At 44.5% G+C, this 19,925-nt stretch overlaps 1 protein-coding gene across 1 annotated transcript; it reads left to right on the top strand.

Annotated features, from left to right (window-relative positions):
- The first annotated feature begins 2,429 nt into the window (after positions 1 to 2,429).
- On the top strand, positions 2,430 to 19,082 carry Gabre (gamma-aminobutyric acid type A receptor subunit epsilon). The gene is made up of 10 exons (XM_059250995.1): positions 2,430 to 2,485; positions 5,098 to 5,185; positions 6,191 to 6,323; positions 6,687 to 6,754; positions 11,377 to 11,597; positions 12,295 to 12,377; positions 13,669 to 13,806; positions 17,461 to 17,613; positions 17,759 to 17,969; positions 18,214 to 19,082. Exons 1-10 carry the CDS (start codon positions 2,430 to 2,432, stop codon positions 18,596 to 18,598), a joined length of 1,536 nt encoding a protein of 511 aa, XP_059106978.1. The 3' UTR covers positions 18,599 to 19,082.
- Positions 19,083 to 19,925: the final 843 nt, after the last annotated feature.

Genomic DNA, 19,925 nt, shown 5'->3' with positions numbered 1-19,925 from the left:
ATCTCCAATTCCTTTTCCTAGCCTATGCTTTTTATATAAGGTCAAGGTAGTATATGAGTTCTTTTTGTATATTCCTTTATCACCCAAGCTAGGACCTGGTAAAGATGACTACACAGCAAACATTTGGAGGACAGGGAAACAATAATAATATTGAGTAATCTGCACAAGTCCTTGTAGGTATACTACAGATGTGCTTATGAGAAAGTTGGTAAAGTGCTTAAATCTCAACCTGTAAAAAGGTGCTTGGGATTCTCAGGTGGGGGACCTAAAGACCTGCCTATTTTGGTTACTCAGGATTAGGATTAGTAATGCCTAATGGTCATTGGAGAGTATTCTAGACCCAAGAGAACACGGACAAAATCTCCTTAGGACAGACAACACCAGATATATCATTTGAAAGGGCCAAGGAAAACAAAATACACAAGGCTACTTGTTTAGGAAGTCTTAAGAAATTTAAGAATGTGACAACAGTGTTTGGATCAGGGAGAAACCCTGTGAAATTACAGAGGCCATAGGCTGACCAAGGTGGTTCTTCCAAGCAGCTATGAAGCAGGAGAGGCATAACCATGCTCTGTAGTCATTTCTCCTCTGCTGCATCAGAGTCTGAAGCAGTGGTTCTCAACCTCCCTAATGCTGGGACCCTTTAATATAGTTCCTCATGTTGTGGTGACCCCCAACAATAAAATTATTTTCATCGCTACTTCATAACTATAATTTTGCTACTGTTATAAATCATAATGTAAATATATATATTTTTTCCAGTGGTCTGAAGCAACCCTTGTGGAAGGGGCATTCAACTCCATATGGGTCACGACCCACAGATTAAGAACCACTCATCTGAAAGAAGGCCCCTTTTATGCTGGGCTCAGTGGTAGTAGGCCATACAAAATTTTATGCAGGGCAGTAAAAAATGCTTGTTGAATGTCTTCTGTGTACTCAGTGTCTAACTTTGAGGGATGTGGTTGAAAAGCTGAGATATATGGTGTGTGTGTGTGTGTGTGTGTGTGTGTGTGTGTGTGTGTGTCACAGAGAGAGAGACAGAGAGAGAGACAGAGAAACAGACAGAGGTGTGTGTGAGTGTGTGTGACAGAGAGAGAGACAGAGAGAGAGAGACAGAGAGACAGACAGAAAGACAGACAGAGAGACAGAGACAGAGACAGAGAGAGAGAGACTGAGCTTACTTAAGTGACAACTTACTATAAACAAACTCAGAAAGAAATGCCCATAAAAATAAACAGGTAGAGAGCAGTGCTCAGAACATGACAAAGCAGAGTGATGCAATAAGGAGAGTGGTGCAGAGGGTTTATTAGATTAGTGTGCTACAGCAAAACCTCTCCACAGAGCCTTCAGGCCCACAGTGCTTTCTAGAGCAACAGGTGAAGGAGGAGGATTCTAGTGATCAATAAGAGCTTGTCATGCAAATCTCTGAAGTCAATTCAGAGGGTCTATGCAAAAGAAGTACTCCAGGGATGCTGGTGTGCAACCCCACCTCTCGGCTTTCTCATTTCTTCTTTTGGTATTCTCTGGAGCACAGACCTAAGGAAAAAATGCCTGCCCTATTGCAGAGAGGCACTTTCCAAAGCCTACTCTGATACCCAGGCCCCAAGGCTGAGCAGGAAACAATTTTGAGTTGGTACCCCTATGGGATTCAGTCTTCCAGTGAATGTCTTTGCCTGATCCTCTGCTGCTGACTTTTCCCTTGCCTCCTGGGTACACATGGAATTGACCTATAGAGTGATTCAGAACAGAGGCTGCTAAGGTTACTTGGGAGAACCGCTAAGCATCTCTTCTTCCCTGTACCAACGGTAGTGGTATTGTCCAGCTTCCTTTGGATGCCAGCAAATGTGTGGAGGGTGTGGAGCAAGACCAGGAAAAATCAGCGATGCTAGGGGAAGACGTGGAACAGCATGGGGCTCAACAGGTAGTAAGGAAGAACATAAGGACCTCAGAGCTAGTCAGGGGTCTGGAAGTGGTCGCAGCAAAGTGCCCCGCCCCCCTTCCCCCGCCCACTCGCCTGTGTGAGCCTACTCTGGCCCAGCCAGTCGAGTCTCCCCAAGCCACAACTGCTAGCGCGTTTTCCCCAAGCCCAGGGCCTCACACTGCAGGCTCGCCTCCTCACTCCTCCTGCCCCCCGCCCTGGCTGTCTGGCAGCGCCGCAGTGCTGGCGGCTGGGGGCCTTGGCGACAAAGCTCCCTCCTCTCTACCCTTCCGCCTGCTCGCCCCAGCCTCGCTCCCCGCTGCCGCAGTGATCACGTCGTCGGAGATTTCCATCGGGGCTCAGGGGGCGGGCCCATGGTGCGGAGCGCGATCTAGGGCGGAGCGAGTGGGAGGAGTGAAAGTTGGAGCCCAACAAAACCCTTCACATCTCTCCCAGCAGCCAGATCTGCGCTGCGACCTCAACACAGGTGGTCGTGCCAGGTACCGCCGAGATGTTACCCAAAGTTCTCCTCATGCTCCTCAACATATTCCTGGCCCTCCAGTGGAGGTGAGTCTCCATCCCACTACCGGAGAGCCCTCTGTGCCCAGGAGGCTTCCGGACTCCCGGGGTTCCTTATCCCAGCTCCCGCTTTGCCAGGGGCTGTCCTGATGGCTAGGCCAACCTGGACACTTGTCCCCTCGATGCGCGCCACCCTCCTGTGTGCCCCCTTGTAGGAGGGCGTCCTGGACTGACTACGGGGAGCGCGGGGAAGGAGGTGGGACCGTCTTCTGTTGGAGTCGTGGACTCTGGTTGGCCCTCAAAGCCCCGGAGCGGGCGGCCAGGCAGCAAGAGCACCTGGTTCCCTCTCGGAGTCTGACGCAGGAAGAGGGGAAAGGGCGCACAGAAACCACTAGAGCTAGTGCATACAACTCAGGGTTGTGCTGGGGACTTCGGGAAGGTGGCTACTGGGTTAGGGGACCTGAAGTGCCTCGAAATGCTTGAGCTTTCCTAGTCTGTTCACTGTTGCTCACATTTTTCTCCCGGATTGCCTGCTGAGTACCAGGCATGATGTCAGGCAACTCTGACTTTACTTGTTTCCCCATCCCTTCGCGTCGCGTTTTTCTTCCAGTCCCAGACAGGAGGAGCCTGAGCCTTGCTTATCTCAGGGTTCCCATCCCATCTGCCTTCCTTTTCCCTTCTTACACCAAGGCATCCTGCTTGGTCTTAGGGGCAGACCTGAGCCAGAATGTTTTTCTTTCCTGAGGTCTGTGGTTTGTGGCCTGGATTTCTAGCCCCCTCCCTTTTTCTGTTTTCTCTTGAGCAGCCAGTCTCCCTCCCATAATTCCCTGACCCTGGGCATTGGTAAGAAGGATGTTCCTAGGATTTCTGGCATTTTAAGGTGGAAGATGAGTGTTTCGTGTGTTTTTAAATTCTCTTTTCTTTCTTTCTTCCTTCCTTTCTTCCTTCCTTCCTTTCTTTTCTTGGAGACTGTTTTTTTTTGTGGTGTATGAACTGTCAGAAGTTCTTAAGCTTCCTGATATGTTGAGGTTTCTAGAAGATTCTATGGCATTGGGCTTGTGTCTTGTCATTAGTTTGTTTTGAGGAGGGGCAATATGTCTTCTCTTCCCACTTCAGGAAAAATATGCACTTTGATGTCCAATTGCCAGTCCCCTGGTCTGCAGCACAGCAACCTGCTCACCCTAGTCTCTTGTTCTCATTTTAGGGATTAAGGTTGCCTGGTAGCTTTAAAATAACATTTTAGAAGTGTAATACACAAATATGTAAACACAGCAATGATAAATGAACAACAGCTCAGTGTATTTTCATAAAGTAAGCATGATCAGGGAACCAGCACCTAGATGATAAGAAAGCAATCTGCACCCCCTCCCTGCCATCCCCAAGCCTCACCAAATGTGCAGTCTTCCTAAAGGAAACTGCTCTCTTGCCTTTCAACATCAAATGTTAATTAATGCTGATTTTTTTTCAAATGCTTTTAATTGTATTTTTTCAAGGATATATAATAAACTGAAATTCCACATAACCTTAACATTAATGAATAAATTAATGATCATTTATTTTCTCTGCCTCCTACATACCTACCACCCATTTTAACTTAGGGTCTTTTTTTAAAGAATAAATATCAGACTTCATGTCATTTTGTATGTAAATATTGTAGTCATTAAGGGCTTCACCAATAAAAATGTCGTCATTACACCAGATATTTAAGAATGATTTATTCATGCTTTAGTGATTTAGTGTTAAAATCTTTACCATATGTTTTTGACAGTTTTGGTTTTAAAAATCAGGACTCAAGTATGATCTATATATTAGTAGGTGGGATTTTTTTTTGAGTTGGGTGGGATATTTTATTGTTAAAATGCCTTTTTACTGAACTAGAGCCCATATACAGAAAGTTGTTCAAATAATAAGCATATAACTGATGAAGTATCACAAAATGTCCGTAATGGGGCCCTTTCATCACTACCTGTCATGCTAACCTCAAACACTGTGGGGGACTTTCATACATTAGCAGATGGATTTCTAAAGTGTTGTTATTATTATCATTATTATCATTATTGTTGCTATAGTCATTGTTGGCCCTGGTACCCAAGAAGGTCTTCTATTGGTTATCCATTTCCTGGGTGCAGGACACAGTATAGAGACAGTCACAAAGCACTGCTCTATAGCCTGCCTTCCTCTACTTCAGAGCCTCAATATGAGTATTACGGAACCATCCCAAGAATTTCAGTCCTACCTGCTTGCGAGTATTCCTCAGCCGCCCTGTCCTTTGTCCTGTCCTGTCCTCTCAGATGCTGCAACTCAGGCAGATGTGAGGTCAAGGTTAGTAACAGCAGGCAGCACAGCAGCTGATTGGCCAGAGTTCACAGAAAAGATGCCCACCTACTTGATTTCACATGAAGTGGCCTTTGAAAATTTAATCTAATATTTGTTGTTGACTATTTTAAAGTAAAGAATTATGAAATAAGGATTGCATACAAAGTCTCCAAAGAGCAATAAAATTTAAAAGGAATTATCAAGTTTAATTTGTTAGTACCTCCTCATTTACTATCACTATTCACTAATTAAGCCTTGTGTTGTAAATATTTTTGTTTTCTTCTGTTCCAAAAGGAATCAGCCTGATTAGAGATAGAACTTAATTTTTTGGTTGTATATTCTAGGGTTGGACCTCACATTAAACTGGAGAATAAACCCCCTGCCCAAGATAATGTAGTCTTCGGCCCTCAGCCTCAGCCTGTGTCTAAACCTGTACTTCAGCCTGAATCCCCTGCCTATGATGATGTAGTCTTCGGCCCTCAGCCACAGCCACACCCCAAATCCCCTGGCCATGATGATGATGTAGTCTTTAGCTCCCAGCCACAGCCTCTGCCTCAGCCCCAGCCAGAGCCAGAGCCCCAGCCTCAGCCACAGCCACAGCCACAGCCACAGCCTCAGCCCCAACCTCAGCCTCAGCCCCTGGCTGGGCACCAGCCTCTGCTCTATCCCCTGCCTTGGCCAATGCCTCAGCCCCAGCCTGATCCAGAACCCCAGCCCCAGCCCCAGTCTGAGCCCCAGCCTGAGCCTGAGCCCCAGCCCAAGCCTCAGCCCCTGACTGGGCACCAGCCTCTGCCCCATACCCTGCCTTGGCCCCTGCCCCTGCCCCTGCCTGAGCCCCAGCCCGAGCCCCAACCTGAGCCCCAGCCTCACCCTGAGCCCCAGCCCGAGCCCCAACCTGAGCCCCAGCCTCACCCTGAGCCCCAGCCTCAGCCCCAGCCCCAGCCTCACCCTGAGCCCCAGCCTCAGCCCCAGCCCCAGCCTCACCCTGAGCCCCAGCCTCAGCCCCAGCCCCAGCCTCACCCTGAGCCCCAGCCTCAGCCCCAGCCCCAGCCTCACCCTGAGCCCCAGCCTCAGCCCCAGCCCCAGCCCCAGCCTCACCCTGAGCCCCAGCCTCAGCCCCAGCCCCAGCCTCACCCTGAGCCCCAGCCTCAACCCCAGATCCCAGTCCAGATCCAGGCTGGGCGCCAACCCCGACCCAGGCCCCAGCCTGAGCCCCAGCCCCAACCCCAACCAGAGCCCCAGCCTCAGCCCCAGCCCCAGCCTGAGCCCCAGCCCCAACCCCAACCAGAGCCCCAGCCTCAGCCTGCGCCCCAGCCCCAACCTGAGCCTGAGCCTCAGCCAGAGCCGCAGCCAGAGCCACAGCCGGAGCCCGAGCTGCAACCCCATCCTGAGTCAGAACCCCAGCCCCAACAGGAGCCTCAGCCTGGTGGAAAGAAGCTTAGAGAAAAAGAAACAGAAGTCACTGTTGATTGCACGACTGAGCACTCAGGAGAGAACCTGACAAGAGCTTCTCGAATCCTTAGCACCATCCTGAGTAACTATGACCATAAACTGCGCCCTGGCATTGGAGGTGAGTTCACAGAAGAAAGCCATCTCCTCTCTTGAAGGAAAAGCGGGTTTCATATGTAGTAGTGGGCAATGAACATGAGTTATAGATGATGGTTCCACATACAGACAGGAACAATTGGAGCTGATCCACCAGGTAAGCCACAATGACTCTTCTAGGTCAACACTTTCCCCCTCAGATTTTCCAATTCCAAAATAAGATGAATGATCTGAAAGTGTATGCCTAACCCTTACAGTCCATTAGCTGGCACTTTCCGTGGAAGAACAAAGGAAGTAGGACTGGCCCTCTTCCCTCCCTTTTGATGACTCCCTCTTTGGTGGCATGCCTCTATGTGGCATTCACCCTGTACTACTTCTTGCCTTACAGAAAAGCCCACTGTGGTCACTGTTGAAGTCTTTGTGAACAGCCTCGGGCCTATTTCCACCCTGGACATGGTGAGTACTGAGCTTTGATGACAGTTTTTCCTAGATTGGGCACCAAGATAAGGAACCTGCCACATACTTTTGCTTTCTGCTCTTCATGTTACTGCTACTACAGGAAGTTGTTTTTTGTTGTTGTTTTGAGGGTCAGGTAGGGATTTTAACCATAATTAAGCTAAGAACATGAATGGAAAAGGTAAGTCCTTTGCTGCCTGAAGAGGACCTTTGGAATTATGACTCTAATCTTCAGTTTTTCATTCAAAATAAAAACAATAAAACAACTGTAAATACCACAATGGAATGCCTCTCTCTTGTCTGATTATTTATATGAACTTAAATCTACAGATACCATTTCTTGCTGTTTACCTGTCCCCATAATTTTCTCTTAATTCTTTTGTCTCCTTTCCTTTCCACTATTATCAATATGATCCTCAGTTAACCATCATCATCATCTTCTACCTGAAATATGCAAATGTTTCCCTGTCCAGCCCTACTGAGCAAGCTTCCTCAGTGATGTGCCTCTTATATTTATAGTTCAACCCCACAATCTAGAAAGCATGCCCTCTCCTATGACTCTGCTTTTTTTCACCCCACTGAAGTCTATAGACTATGACCACACTATAATATGCACATTGCTGGCCAACTTTGTACCTCAGAGGTGGGCTTTTGTTCAAGTTTGAGATGCCATTGCTCTGCTTTTTCACTCATTCAGGGTCCAGCTCACATAACACCTGTTTGTGACAACTTCTCTGACTCGCATAGCAACTAATTGATCCCTTCATACACCATACCCTTCTGTGGGCATTCACATTTTTCTGGCCTACAAGTAGGTTATCTTCCCTAGCTCATTTCATGGTAATTAATTGTTTTATGTTGGTCTTACACTCTCTGTTATGAAATACTTGATATTAAGAACATAGTATATGGTAGCTGACAAAATGAATTACAAAAGATGCTCTGCAAAATTTAGATGTGCAGTATCTGACAAAGAAAGGTTGTGGTAACCAGTTCCATAATAGCCATGGACTTAGTTTTTCCAAAGGTAGAGCCAGTTTTAACATACTTAAACCTAATAAGCACTGTGTGATCTGGGTGAGTAAAGAGAACTGATGTTGAGGTGGGTATTCCTGATAGACTCAGAGGTAAGTAACCTTAATGGAAATCAATCTGTTTACATAGAATGAGTGAAAGTGGCTCAGAATTGTTGCTTCCTCTTTATTATGTTCTTCCTCTTTATTATGTCATTCTTAATTTTAGCAAGCTGGCTTGTTTCTTTACTAGTGAGCTTCCCACCTTCACGTAGTTAGTGTTGGCTAAATTTCATAGGAGAAATTTATTAGAGGAGAAACCACATACCCACACACGTTGATAAATACAACAAATGATTCTAAGTTGTTTGGCTCATTCTGAATGAGTGTCCTATAAACCCAACAAGCAGTGGAAAACTTCTCAGGCAATTTGTGTAGGTTATAATTTATGGGAACTAGCTTCTATCCTCTGCAAGAGTCCTTGTGGCAGCAGACTATTAGCCCCATTTATTCACCATCTATCTCTCCTTGTTCAACATCTATTAATCCCTCTAGCATTAGTCTCACCTGAGCTTTTATTTATGCACAATCTAATCACCCAGAAGTCACTCAGCTTGATATCATACATGGAACTTCTTCAGGATGGGGATCAGCAGCCTCATTTATCTAACTGATAAGATTTTTTTAACCTTCCAAAGCCTTGTCTGATACATAGTCTCCCCCAAAGTTTCAGCTTCTACATAGTTCCACATAATTCAAGTCCCTGTTCTTGTTCAGCCTGATTTCCTCTAATTCATTTGCTGAGGAGAACATATGTGTCTTCCACACAGCCACAGATAATGTCAATGCTCCAGAATGGGTTATTTCTGTCGTTATTTGTGGCAGCCAACCAAGTATCCTTTTCTGACCTCAACATTTGAAGCAGTTGATTGTCTCAGCAAGGTTTGTTGGTCAAAGGAGTAGCAACCCAGTCAGTGGAGTTGGTTAAGTGGACATTTAGCACCAGTCACTTGGGCAGATAGAATAGTAGAGAGAAACCTAAAAAAGCATTGCATTTTAATCAAATATTTCTACTCCCCTCCTTGTTTAACTCTGAAAACACCCAGTCTGACCTTCAAAGCAGTGACTAGTCTGGAAAAAACTGCCTGGTCACAGCATCCTCACTTGCTAATGTTGGCTCTTACTATGGTAATTATTGCAGGTGATTCTAATTAAGCCAGCTCTGAAACACTGCATTTCTATTTCAGCTTAACTAAAAGAGATCCATCTCTAGTTCCCTGTCAAACTGGGGGAAAATTTAATCTCAAACCATTAGTTTTATGTTGATGTATGAGGAATTTATAATTGGTGTCTTCTTAAATAGCAGTAAAATGCTTCTTTTTAATATTGTATAGCAGACCTCCAGCATGGCTGGAGATGAAGGTTTCCCATCAACCACCATACAGTTCATGTGCTAGGAATCAGATAAGACTTTGCCAGCTACTGGGAAGGTGTAAATTCTTTGAAGTCTCTTTGTGAGGGTAATAGAGTAGGACAGGACAGAACATGACAGGACAGGGCTGGGCAGGATCAGGAGTTCTGCCATTATTTGCCTGCTTTTCTGGTTCATTGTGGTAAACACTTTGCCCTTTACTTTCTTTTCTGGCTACCAGCAGTCTGGTGGCTGTTTCCAACACTTATTGCCCCAGTGCAGTAAAAGCCAGCAGGGATTTTGTTCCCTCTTCTCCCAGGGTGCTAATGCCCTTTAGCTTCTGGGTCACAGTGTCTCACTCACTCATGATGGAAAAATGTTCTATCACTGAGGTATATTATTGACCTCTTTCTGTAATTTTTTTTTTAACTTTTGAGGCAGGGTCTTACTCATTTGCCCAAGCTGGCCTTGATTCAGTACAGCCCAGGCATGACTTAAACTTTTCACCTCCTTCAGTCTCCCAAGAATTTAAGATTACTGGCCTGTACCATCATTCCCATCTGATACTTGTTATTTGGTACAAGGTTATTCAGATTATTCAGGAAAGTCCTGGTGAAGTTGGATCTTGACACGCAAAAGTTTTTTTTTTGTTTGTTTGTTTCGGTTTTTTGGTTTTTTTTTTTTTTTTTTTTTTTGGTGCGAGTGAAGGCAATGACAGTGTAAAGCTATGGTAATGGTGCTCTGAGTGGCAGAGCCAGTGTGCTGTCACTGACTGTGCGACTTTGGACATCTTATCACTCTGAGTCTCAGTTTACCTACTTCTAAAATAAGTTAGGCAACCAGCCTTTAATTGTGCTGTGGCATAGCTCTGGTGCTTGCTTCAAACTAATTACAATTATATTGCCATCTGCGTATTGCCCTACAAACTTCAGCCATGTGAACTTCTTGCTTCTTGTGCTTCTTATTAAATATCCCCCTTGATGTTTAACAAACAGTCTATGGGATCCATAATAACTAGAGACCACATAATCATGGAACTAACTATTCATGTGCACACACTCTTCAGAGATTATATGGGCACTTATTTGAAAGGAAAAATAAAACAAAGCACAAATGTAATTCTCCTTGTTAGAAAAACGACAATAGATAGACATTTTCTTTGTAAATCTAATCATTTCATTTTAAAATATAATTCTGTGGAATGAAAGGTTATTTAATTAATAGCTGTGTGCTATGAATAAAATCTGAAAGAGAATCTTTCCTGTGTACAATGAGTTGTGTGTGCTTATACATTTCTGAGCACTTTTGAGTTGGGATTTTTTATTTGCAGTGTAGTGGCTGAAAGAGTGTTGACATAGTAAGAGTAGCACTATGGTCCTATATAACTGCAATGACATGCTGAGTTCAGCTGTGTAGTGATCCACCATAACACAGGGATTTATTGATAAATGCAATGTGCTACCTATTTGGGAATATTACTCTTTTAAGACCATATGACAATGGGAAATTTCTGCACCCAAACATATGTTGCTGAGTACTCTTTATAGTACTCAGTGGATGCAAGCCTAAGGGTCTGTCAATGACACAAGGCCTTTGCCTACTGGTAGAGAGAGGAGAGGCTACAATGTCAGCTACAAAAGGAAGCAGAGCTGTTTAAGGGAACTTCCCACGGAGATGAGGCAGAGTACTTACAAGTTTGAGATTACCCCAGGCTTTGTAATAAGATCCCATATCAAACAACAAAACAAAAATAATTAAATATCACTTCTGGAGATTAATTCTCCAGAACAGAATTTAGACTTTATATTCTTCTACAAGGCACAAAGGAGTTTTGTATGAGAAAGTAGAAAGTAGGGAACTCATTTGTGGCAACCCTTTCTATAGTTCTGAGCTGTGGAAGAATGGTATTAATCACTACATAACATGGGGACTTAGCTCCCTTAGTTGTGGCATTTGAGCTGGACATGACTGACTTCTTGTCTGTGTTAATGTCTGAGTCCCTTTCAGTCCTAACACTGAAAGAATTGGTTAAAAAGAAGGAACTCCATCCCTCTTCTGCTTCTTAGGCCAGTGTAGCACATATTCTACTATGCTGTCTTTAGGGTTCCCTGTTAAGTAGTGACAAACACCACATTTGCATGTGACTATCCCTTGTCTACTTAGCCCCAACTATATGGTTTTCTGTTCCTTCTCACCAGGAATATTCCATTGACATCATCTTCTACCAGACCTGGTATGATGAGTGTCTTCGTTACAATGACACCTTTGAGACCCTTGTTCTACATGGCAACGTGGTGAGCCAGTTGTGGATCCCAGATACCTTTTTTAGGAATTCTAAGAGGACTCATGAATATGATATCACCATACCCAACCAGATGGCTCTCATCCACAAGGATGGAAAGGTGTTGTACTCAGTTAGGTATGTCAAGCCTTTAGTGTTTCATCTCCTAGGACTCTCTTACTCCTTTAACTAAGGACTCTTATGTAGATATATCATCCTGAATAATGTTCCTAAAAGCCTGTGCAACTTTTCTAGACCAGGAATTCAACCTCTTGCTGTGTAGATATAGACACTGAGATCTTAAAATAAAAGATACTACTTAAAGACACATTCTAAGTTTGTGGCAAACTTGGGAGCTATTATAGGCCCCCACAGTCTAGAAGGTGCCTGCATAACTGCATTGCCTGGACAATTTCATCCCAAGTGGGCACTGTATATAAAGACACATCCACGGTGGTGGAATTGTCCAGGCAGAGTAGAACTACATCAGTTGGAAATGTATCCAAGACTAGGCTACATAACTTGAATGCTGGGAAGGAGATTCTTGTGTCAGTGGTGTGGGGTATGGAGGTGGTGGAGAGTAGAAGAGTGTAGAACAAGAACACTGGGTTGAGCAAGGAAGAAAAATCAATCTAAATGGTCCCATGTACTTCTCTGATGATGGAGTCAAGTAGTCAGATGTTAGAAGCTCTTCTTCCTCTCTTTGTATCGCTACTTTGAGCTTTTTGTCTTAAATTCTATTGACAGCATTCATTGGAGGTGATCCCCTGGTCAATGTTGAGTGAATACTTAAGTGCTCAGAGCCAGCCTAATACGGCTCCTTTCTCCCTTCCAGGATGACCATTGATGCGAGATGTTCACTCCACATGCTCAAATTTCCAATGGATTCTCACTCTTGTCCTCTGTCTTTCTCTAGCTGTGAGTACCTTCTTAGGTTTCTGAGGATCCAGAGATGTGCTGGGCCCCTCTTTTTCTCATCTTTTCATTTTACGTTTTCTGCTTCTTCCCCCCCCCCCCGCCCCCACGATGGTGCCAAGGTTGCTACAAGCTTCCATCTTCCATCCTCACTTCCTTTCCTGCCAACAATGCTGTGTTTGCATTACCTTGGCTTTATGTTGGATTCTTCCCTCACCCTTGCTCTACCTTAAGCTAGTCATCTGCTTCTAAAGTGTACCTGAAGTATGTCTGCTCCTCTCAATCTCTGCCTTGATGCAGGGCTTTATCATCTTCTGCTTGGACTTCTGCAACATCTTCACTTTGAAACAGAACGTGTCCTAAGCTAAATTCATTGTCTCTTCCCAAATCCTGTCTCCAAAGCAAATGTGTTGCTTCTGTGTTGCCATTGGCCTCATTGAAGGGTGCCATCACCCACCCAGTTGTCCAAGCCAAGAACTGTGACCTTCCCCTCTCATTAACCTCCTACATTTACTCAGTCCACACATGCTGTTGGTGTTCCCTCCAAATCTCTATTGATCCCACCTATTTCTCTGCATCCTGAGCTTTCCTTCACTCCTGCCTTCACTCATTTTATTGTGTCTAGACTACTGCACTGGCATCCCATAACTGGCACCTTGTCAACATAGTACACTTACATTAGAATCAGAGTGACCTAGCTGAAGCACCATATAAACCTGGTCACTTCCTCATTTCAAATATTTTCTTAGCTGTCATGGATCAATTCTAAATTCCTTAGAATGAACTTCAGAGCCCTTCATGACCTGACCCTGCTGTTTCCTGCTACATGACCCATCTGTGAAGTAGTTGCCCTAAAATTTTCCATGTTCACCTTTCTCTGCTTTCCTTTCACTCTCTTCAGCTTCATCTATATGGAGAATGTTTAATTTCAAAATTTAAAGTGAATGCCCCCTGTTCTACAAAGTCTTTTCTGAGTCTGTCCCCAAATAATCTTTCCTTACTTGCCTACTGTTCCATGGGAAGATATTTTTCAGAACAACTCCAAAAATCACAGCTCTATGACCTTACTCAGTGAAATGTTAATGCTGGAGGGTAAGTTCATGACTTACTCAAATCTGCATTTAAATACCAGGGCAAATATATTCTTTGAATGGACTTCAACAACCAGGCCAGAGGCAAGGTCCCAAAGCTGGTGAAAAACTCCAAAACATGGCTCAAGCTAACACCATGTTTTTGGGGCACTCAGCTGGGCTTCCTAGACTAATTTACTCCTCTTTTCCACGTTGATTTCCAGTTTCCTATGATGCACATGAGATGATCTACAAGTTGGAGAATTTCAAGCTCAAAATCAATGAGAAGAACACTTGGAAGCTATTCGAGTTTGATTTTATAGGAGTGACCAACAAAACTGAAATCATCTCAACCCCAGTTGGTAGGTGTGCAGTGGGAGCTCAGGTGATAGTACCAATAACTGGAAGTGGCTCTTTGTACCAATGCTGTGTAAAGAACACATGGAAATACTGTGTAGAACATTGCTTCCCTCTTATACATGCTAAGTACTTACAACTGTTTGCAGAGGAAACTGAGACTTTATAGCTATGTCTCAGTCTCATCTACAAAGAAGTAAGTGCTTTGCCAAGCCCCTTGAAAGATGAGGTAAGTGGATACATTTTTGTGACTTTCAGAATGTTCATCTACCTTTGTTTTTTAGACCCTTTGGGTTCAATGTCTTTCTTATGTTACTGACATACTTAGACAACATTGGAGAGGGGGTACTTGTGTGATTTCTTCTAACCCAGAACCAATCCAAGCTGGATGAGTGAGAAGCAAGATCTACCCTAGCAGGAGGGGAAAGGAGAAGCTAGTATAATAATGGTAGCTAGTGAAGGTTATGGGAGTCTGCAGGTAGTTACTCAGCTGCAATGGCTGCTGCAACAACATTATCTTAAAGAAGCAAAAAGCACAGATTGCCACCAAAGGCTTCATAGTGAAATAAACATAGGCATGGTGATATTTTTAATTTCCAATCTTGTTCCTAGCAAAGATGAAAGGGGCAGATTCTGGGTCTCTTAATTTGTAGCTCCCAAATAGATGTGAGCATCTTTGCTTGTATTCCTAGGTGATCTGAATGAGGAGCCAAGGAATCTTCCCAGGGTAGCTCTGAGAGCGACCTTGGACCCTCTTCTGACAAGAATGTGGATGGAACAGGTCACCCAGCCAGCCTTTTGTCATGGGAAGCATTTTGCTTTGCTTCTGTGTGATGACACAAAATCTGCTTTTGCTGCTGTTGATCACTGGGTGAGGGAAGCATATGCTCATCTGGCTGAAGCTTTGCTTACACAGTACTAGGCAGAGGGTGGATGCTGCTTTACAAATGCTTTTCCTTTTTCCTTGGGGGGGGGTGCTCTGAGAAAGCCACTTTACTTCCTTTGGCTTTGGGATCCTTGCTCTTCTACTAGATAACTACGAGTGTGCCTCTTAGTTCTCTGCACCTCAGTTTTTCCAGATAGGTGGAGATCCATCATCAGAACTGGCAGAGGAGACAAGGCGCAGGGGCTTTCAAGTCACTAGTGGTTCCGTTTAGTAGATGGTTTGCACATTGATTCAAAATGGTACCCTAGTGACTACAAAGCCCCAGAGCCTGCATCATCGGTGAAGCAATGGCAGTAGGTAAGCAATAGCTCTCCCTGTGGAGAAAGGAATAGGTCTTTTTTCTCTTCTGCTAGAGACTACTTGTTCTTAATTCATGATTTCTCCACTGCCAGAGTTATCTTTGAAACAGGTCCTAACTCTCCCACTTCAACCCTGGGGCAGTTCTTTCCAGCTAGAGCACAAATGTACTCATTTTTCAGGGTTTAGAATGCAGCAGTGCCCTGCAACTTTGGCAGCTTTAGACCTTAGAGCAGAGTCCCTACTTCAGGAGCCGCTCAGAAAGTACAGCCCTGCCTGTAGTAAGTGAACCATCCTTCACTAATGGTTGTTGAGCCTCTGAGGAAATTTTCCCATGATCAGGAGTTCACTGTCTTGCAAGGAGACTTCTTCCTTTTCTAGACAATTCTTCCCATCAGAAAATTCTTCTTGTTCATCTGCAATGAGAGTCTCTGGGAACGTTTACCCATCAACCTAGTTCTTTTCCCTTTTAGCTACCAATTTACATTAACTGAAGTCACTCTTCCAATAAGTCAAGTTTAAAGACCTAGTGTTACTGCCAGAGCATTAATTTGTATTCTATCGAGACTATGCTCCCCAGTTCCTTTACTTCCCTTTCTCTTCGGTGCCATCAGTTCATGAGTCCTCTGGACAGTCTCTTAATTGTGTCTTTTTGACAGTGCTACTACCAACCCTGATCTGGACAAAGCAGGTAAGAGCAAAAATCATCTTAATACATTTCATTTTGTCTTGGCTTTCAGCCCTAAACATCTTTTTTTACATTGGTGTTGCTTCTTCACTCATCAGAAAGAAGGAAACACATGTTAGTATCCTTCTCTTGGCAAATTTCTAGCTTTTAGTAAGAATAAATAAGATTTAAAGAACGAGAAATCCAACAGCATAATAAATCTTGTGACAACAATATAAACTCAGATGTGAAGTGACTACAGCCAATTAAGGGAGTTTTAAATCATAGTCAAGACTCCAGGGCAGAAGAACTAATAATTTGATTATTCTGGCTAGTAGCATAGGGTGGTCCTTGGTGCAGTGCTGGAGGAGTTATAGCGTTAAAAATACTACTATTCAAGAAACAAGTTTCCACTGACCCTAGACCACTTTTTGCCTTTTCTTTGAAGAATCTAAGAAGCTTTGTTCATCCAAGGTCAGTGCTTCCAACACCTGGAGAAAAGGTTCTCTTTTGGCACTGACCTGCCCAGATTTGTCAGGCACCTGGTCTGTTTCCTATAGAGTCTAAAGTGAGGACAATTAGTGTTTGAGTCTGCTTTCCATGGTAGCAAACATCACTGAATATCATTGCCTTCCATGTTGTCCTAGGCTTGGTTGGTTAGGAGTTAAGCTGAAGGCTTTACATGAGCCCTTCCTGGAAGGGACTTGAAGGTCTACTTAGTTCAAAGTCACAGAAGTCTATAGCATCAGAGGTGGAAATTCAGGGCTTAGCTTCACAGAAAAGCTATAGTTGAAGCAATTTAATGTCCAGTGTCATGAGGAGAGTAAAAATGATGCTCTGGGCAAACCAAGTATGAAGTCATAATACCATGAGGAGTGTTAGGAACAGCATGTGTAACAGAGTATGCCAGCTGGAAATACAAGTTTGATCAGCCTCTGACAGATCCATTCCTATCTAGAGTAAGAACAAGAAAAGATCAACATGCCCAAATGAATCTGAAAGCCTAAGCTGCCTTACGACTGGATATTCTACAGACCTAACATCTAGAGATTAACTCACATGTTCCTTTTCAGTTTAATTTTTCTATTTTACTAGATTTGGAGTAGTATATTAAGAACAAGGAGTCTAGGATTTGCTTACCAGGATAAATATGTAGGCTATCAGCTTCAATTAGTTTTGGGTAAGGCATGCATGTTGTGTGTGTGCATATATGTGAGTCAGATCCAGAAGAAGTTAGACCTTAGCATCAGAATAAAGATTGTAGACTTTATTGTATAGCTCATATATAGCATAATATATCATATTTGGCTAACCCAAGAGGGCATGCTGTGAGGGTTAGCAGTGCAGATGTAATGCTGTGATATCACAAACTATACATGGCATTTCTCTAAGTAGGCAAGTCTCAGCTAGCCATCAGCTGTGAGGTCTTGATATCAAGGTCACTTTAAAAAAAAAAAAAAACTTTTCTCTCACTGCTGATACTCTGGAAAAATAGACTTGGGGTGAGTGAATCAATTAACTGAAAGAAAATTCATTAATATTCTTATGCTGTCTTATCTCTCAACTGACCAGGGGTCTTAGAGTAAATCTGCCCTCTGGGCTTCTATTGGGCTGCACTGAAATAATGTGCCTTTATTCTAGAACTCTGATAGGGTGTCCCATGAGCTGGACAGTGGAATCCATGATATATATGCAGTGCTAAACATCAGGCCAGTACTGCAATGCAGTGGTGTGTTTTATGTCTTTCAGGTGACTTCATGGTCATGACTTTATTCTTCAATGTGAGCAGACGGTTTGGCTTCATTGTCTTTCAAAACTATATCCCTTCTTCTGTGACTACAATGCTCTCCTGGGTCTCCTTCTGGATCAAGATAGAGGCAGCTACAGCCAGGGCCTCTGTAGGTAAGAAAGTACAGGGATCGTAAATGTGGGCATATGTCGGAGAGTTACCTTGACCAAGGGAAATATCTGCCTTTTCCTGCTATCCTGTAAACAGTGTAAAGCATGGGTCAGGAGCTTAGCCCACCTTCACTCCTTGCTCTTATAGGGGTCAGTTCTGTACTCACCATGGCCACGCTGGGCACCCTTTCCCGTAAGAATTTCCCTTGTGTCTCCTATCTCACAGCTTTGGACTACTATATTGCCATTTGTTTCGTCTTGTGCTTCTGTGCTCTACTAGAGTTTGCTGTGCTCAACTTCCTGACCTACAATGAGACGAAACAACAGGCTTCTCCAAAGCTCTGCCATGTAAGAACCCGGTGTTGGTGTGGGAGGCCAAGCTTTAGAATGAGGGTACTAGGCAAATGTGTGACTAGTTTCCCAAATGATGGAAAGTTCCCTGGGGTCATGGAGGAAATAAACCTCTTGGTGTGATGGTGGAAATCCTGGAGGCCCAGAACTGGTGTGACAAATGTAGTTTATAGGAAATTCTAGGCAACCTTTACTCTTGATTCAAATCCCCTTGACTGTTTCTCCTGTTTCTCTATTTCAGCTTCCAACCAGTAGCTGTGCTAATACACGTACTCGTGCTCGTGCCCGCACCCGTGCTCGTGCCCGTGCCCGTGCACTCCAGCAGCAGGAAGTGTTTGTGTGTGAGATCGTCACCTATGAGAGGAATGCTGAAGAGGAGCATCAGTGTTGCCCAGTCCAGCAGTCTTTAAGCTTCAGAAGACCCCAGTGTCCCCGGAGGCGATGTGGCAGAAGCTATGTGTGCTTTAAGGTTCTCAGAAAGTATTTCTGCATGGCTCCTGGTTGTGGGGGCAGTATCTGGCAGCGGGGCCGCCTCTGCATCCATGTTTACCGCCTGGATAACTACTCGCGGGTGCTTTTCCCCATTACATTCTTCTTCTTCAATGTGCTGTACTGGCTGATTTGCCTCAACCTGTAGGCTCCAGCTGGTAGCTCATGGGGCAGCCTCTCAGTTCCCCAGGAGGTGCCAAGCCCCTTTGCCAAGGGAGTTAGGAGACAACAGCAACAGCAGCAGGAGTGCCTAGAGGGAGTTTTTTCTTCCCTGGTTCCCAGTACAAGCCTGTGGAGAGTTTGTCTCTGCTGGCCCTCTTTCCATTAGCCTTTTCACTCAATTTTCTCAACAGCCCTTCTCAAGTGACAGAAGAGCATTCATGATACTCAGTGTGCCCACATTTGAGCAGATAAGATATCTCTCAATGATGTTTACAGCTACTGTCTTTCCCCAGAAGCCCATGGTTCCCTTTGTGGTGCTAAGGGGCATAGCTCAGGCTCAGCCCCAGAATGCACAGAGTGACAGTTTAGCAGAAGGAGGGTCCTCATCCATAAGTCTTCAAGTCAGACCATTAGATTCTTGGTTTTTTTTTCCTGACCTCCCGTCCTCTACACACACACACACACACACACACACACACACACACACACACACACACAATCTTTTTAGGAGGTGAGGAGCTGGCAAGTGGGTCTGTTTGGGAAAGTAACTCCTCTCTGCTGCTGTGCCATCTCCTTTTCCCTACCTGCCTCCATCGCAGTACCAATTCAGTTCCCTTCATCCAATGGGTATCTATTCGTGTGTGCAATGTTCGTAATTTTCCCTGCTTTGTATGCCTCCTTCTTCTTCCTCTTTGACCCTTGTGATTTGTTCTGTAACTTCCCCAGTGACTTTCCCAGCCCTGATCCAGGTGCTAGGCTTTGTGACTCCCTGGGGCCAAGAAACTGAGAACACTCTGGCAGCAGCCATTACCTGCCACTGATTGGTGCTCACCTCAGGCACAGTCTAAATGTTTGACTGCTTTCTTGGCCTCTGGACCTATAAGCCAGTCCACTGCCATCCCTGGGGCACTTACACAATCACAATCAATTGAATTCCCTTAAATTTATACAGAATTTTCCCTTTGGCAAAGCACCTTTGACAAATCATTTCTATTTGGAGTCTTCTTATAGCCCTGTGACATCTTTGGGCATAGTTTGTTCTCCATTATGCAGATGGCAACCTTAAGGTACAGATTTCTATAGGACTGTGGATCTTGCTGGAAACCAATCTGGAGTCCCCTAGTCACATGCTAAAGCACTTGACAGGGCTAGGTAGCACTGATCACCATGACTCAGTTCTGTTTCCCTTGCTGTCACCCCAGTGGCAAGGCATAAAGTAGTGACAGCTCCCCACCCCCACAAGATGGGCCTGCTCCCTAACTAGGCCTGAGGTACTCAGACTGCTCCACAGGTTGAACTTTTGCCTCTAGTAA

Source organism: Peromyscus eremicus, chromosome X (assembly GCF_949786415.1).
Source record: "Peromyscus eremicus chromosome X, PerEre_H2_v1, whole genome shotgun sequence".
Classification (NCBI taxonomy): Eukaryota; Metazoa; Chordata; class Mammalia; order Rodentia; family Cricetidae; genus Peromyscus; species Peromyscus eremicus.
Note: the sequence above shows the minus strand (reverse complement) of the source record. Positions and strands in the feature narration are given on the sequence as shown.

What these genes read in the sequence shown, in the direction of transcription:
- Gabre (XM_059250995.1), top strand. Translation starts at nt 2,430, where the DNA reads ATGTTACCCAAAGTTCTCCTCATGCTCCTCAACATATTCCTGGCCCTC. An exon ending in AAGGTGTTGTACTCAGTTAG is followed by an intron (nt 11,598 to 12,294) that starts GTATGTCAAGCC and finishes TCTCCCTTCCAG; the next exon opens with GATGACCATTGATGCGAGAT. An exon ending in TACAGCCAGGGCCTCTGTAG is followed by an intron (nt 17,614 to 17,758) that starts GTAAGAAAGTAC and finishes TTGCTCTTATAG; the next exon opens with GGGTCAGTTCTGTACTCACC.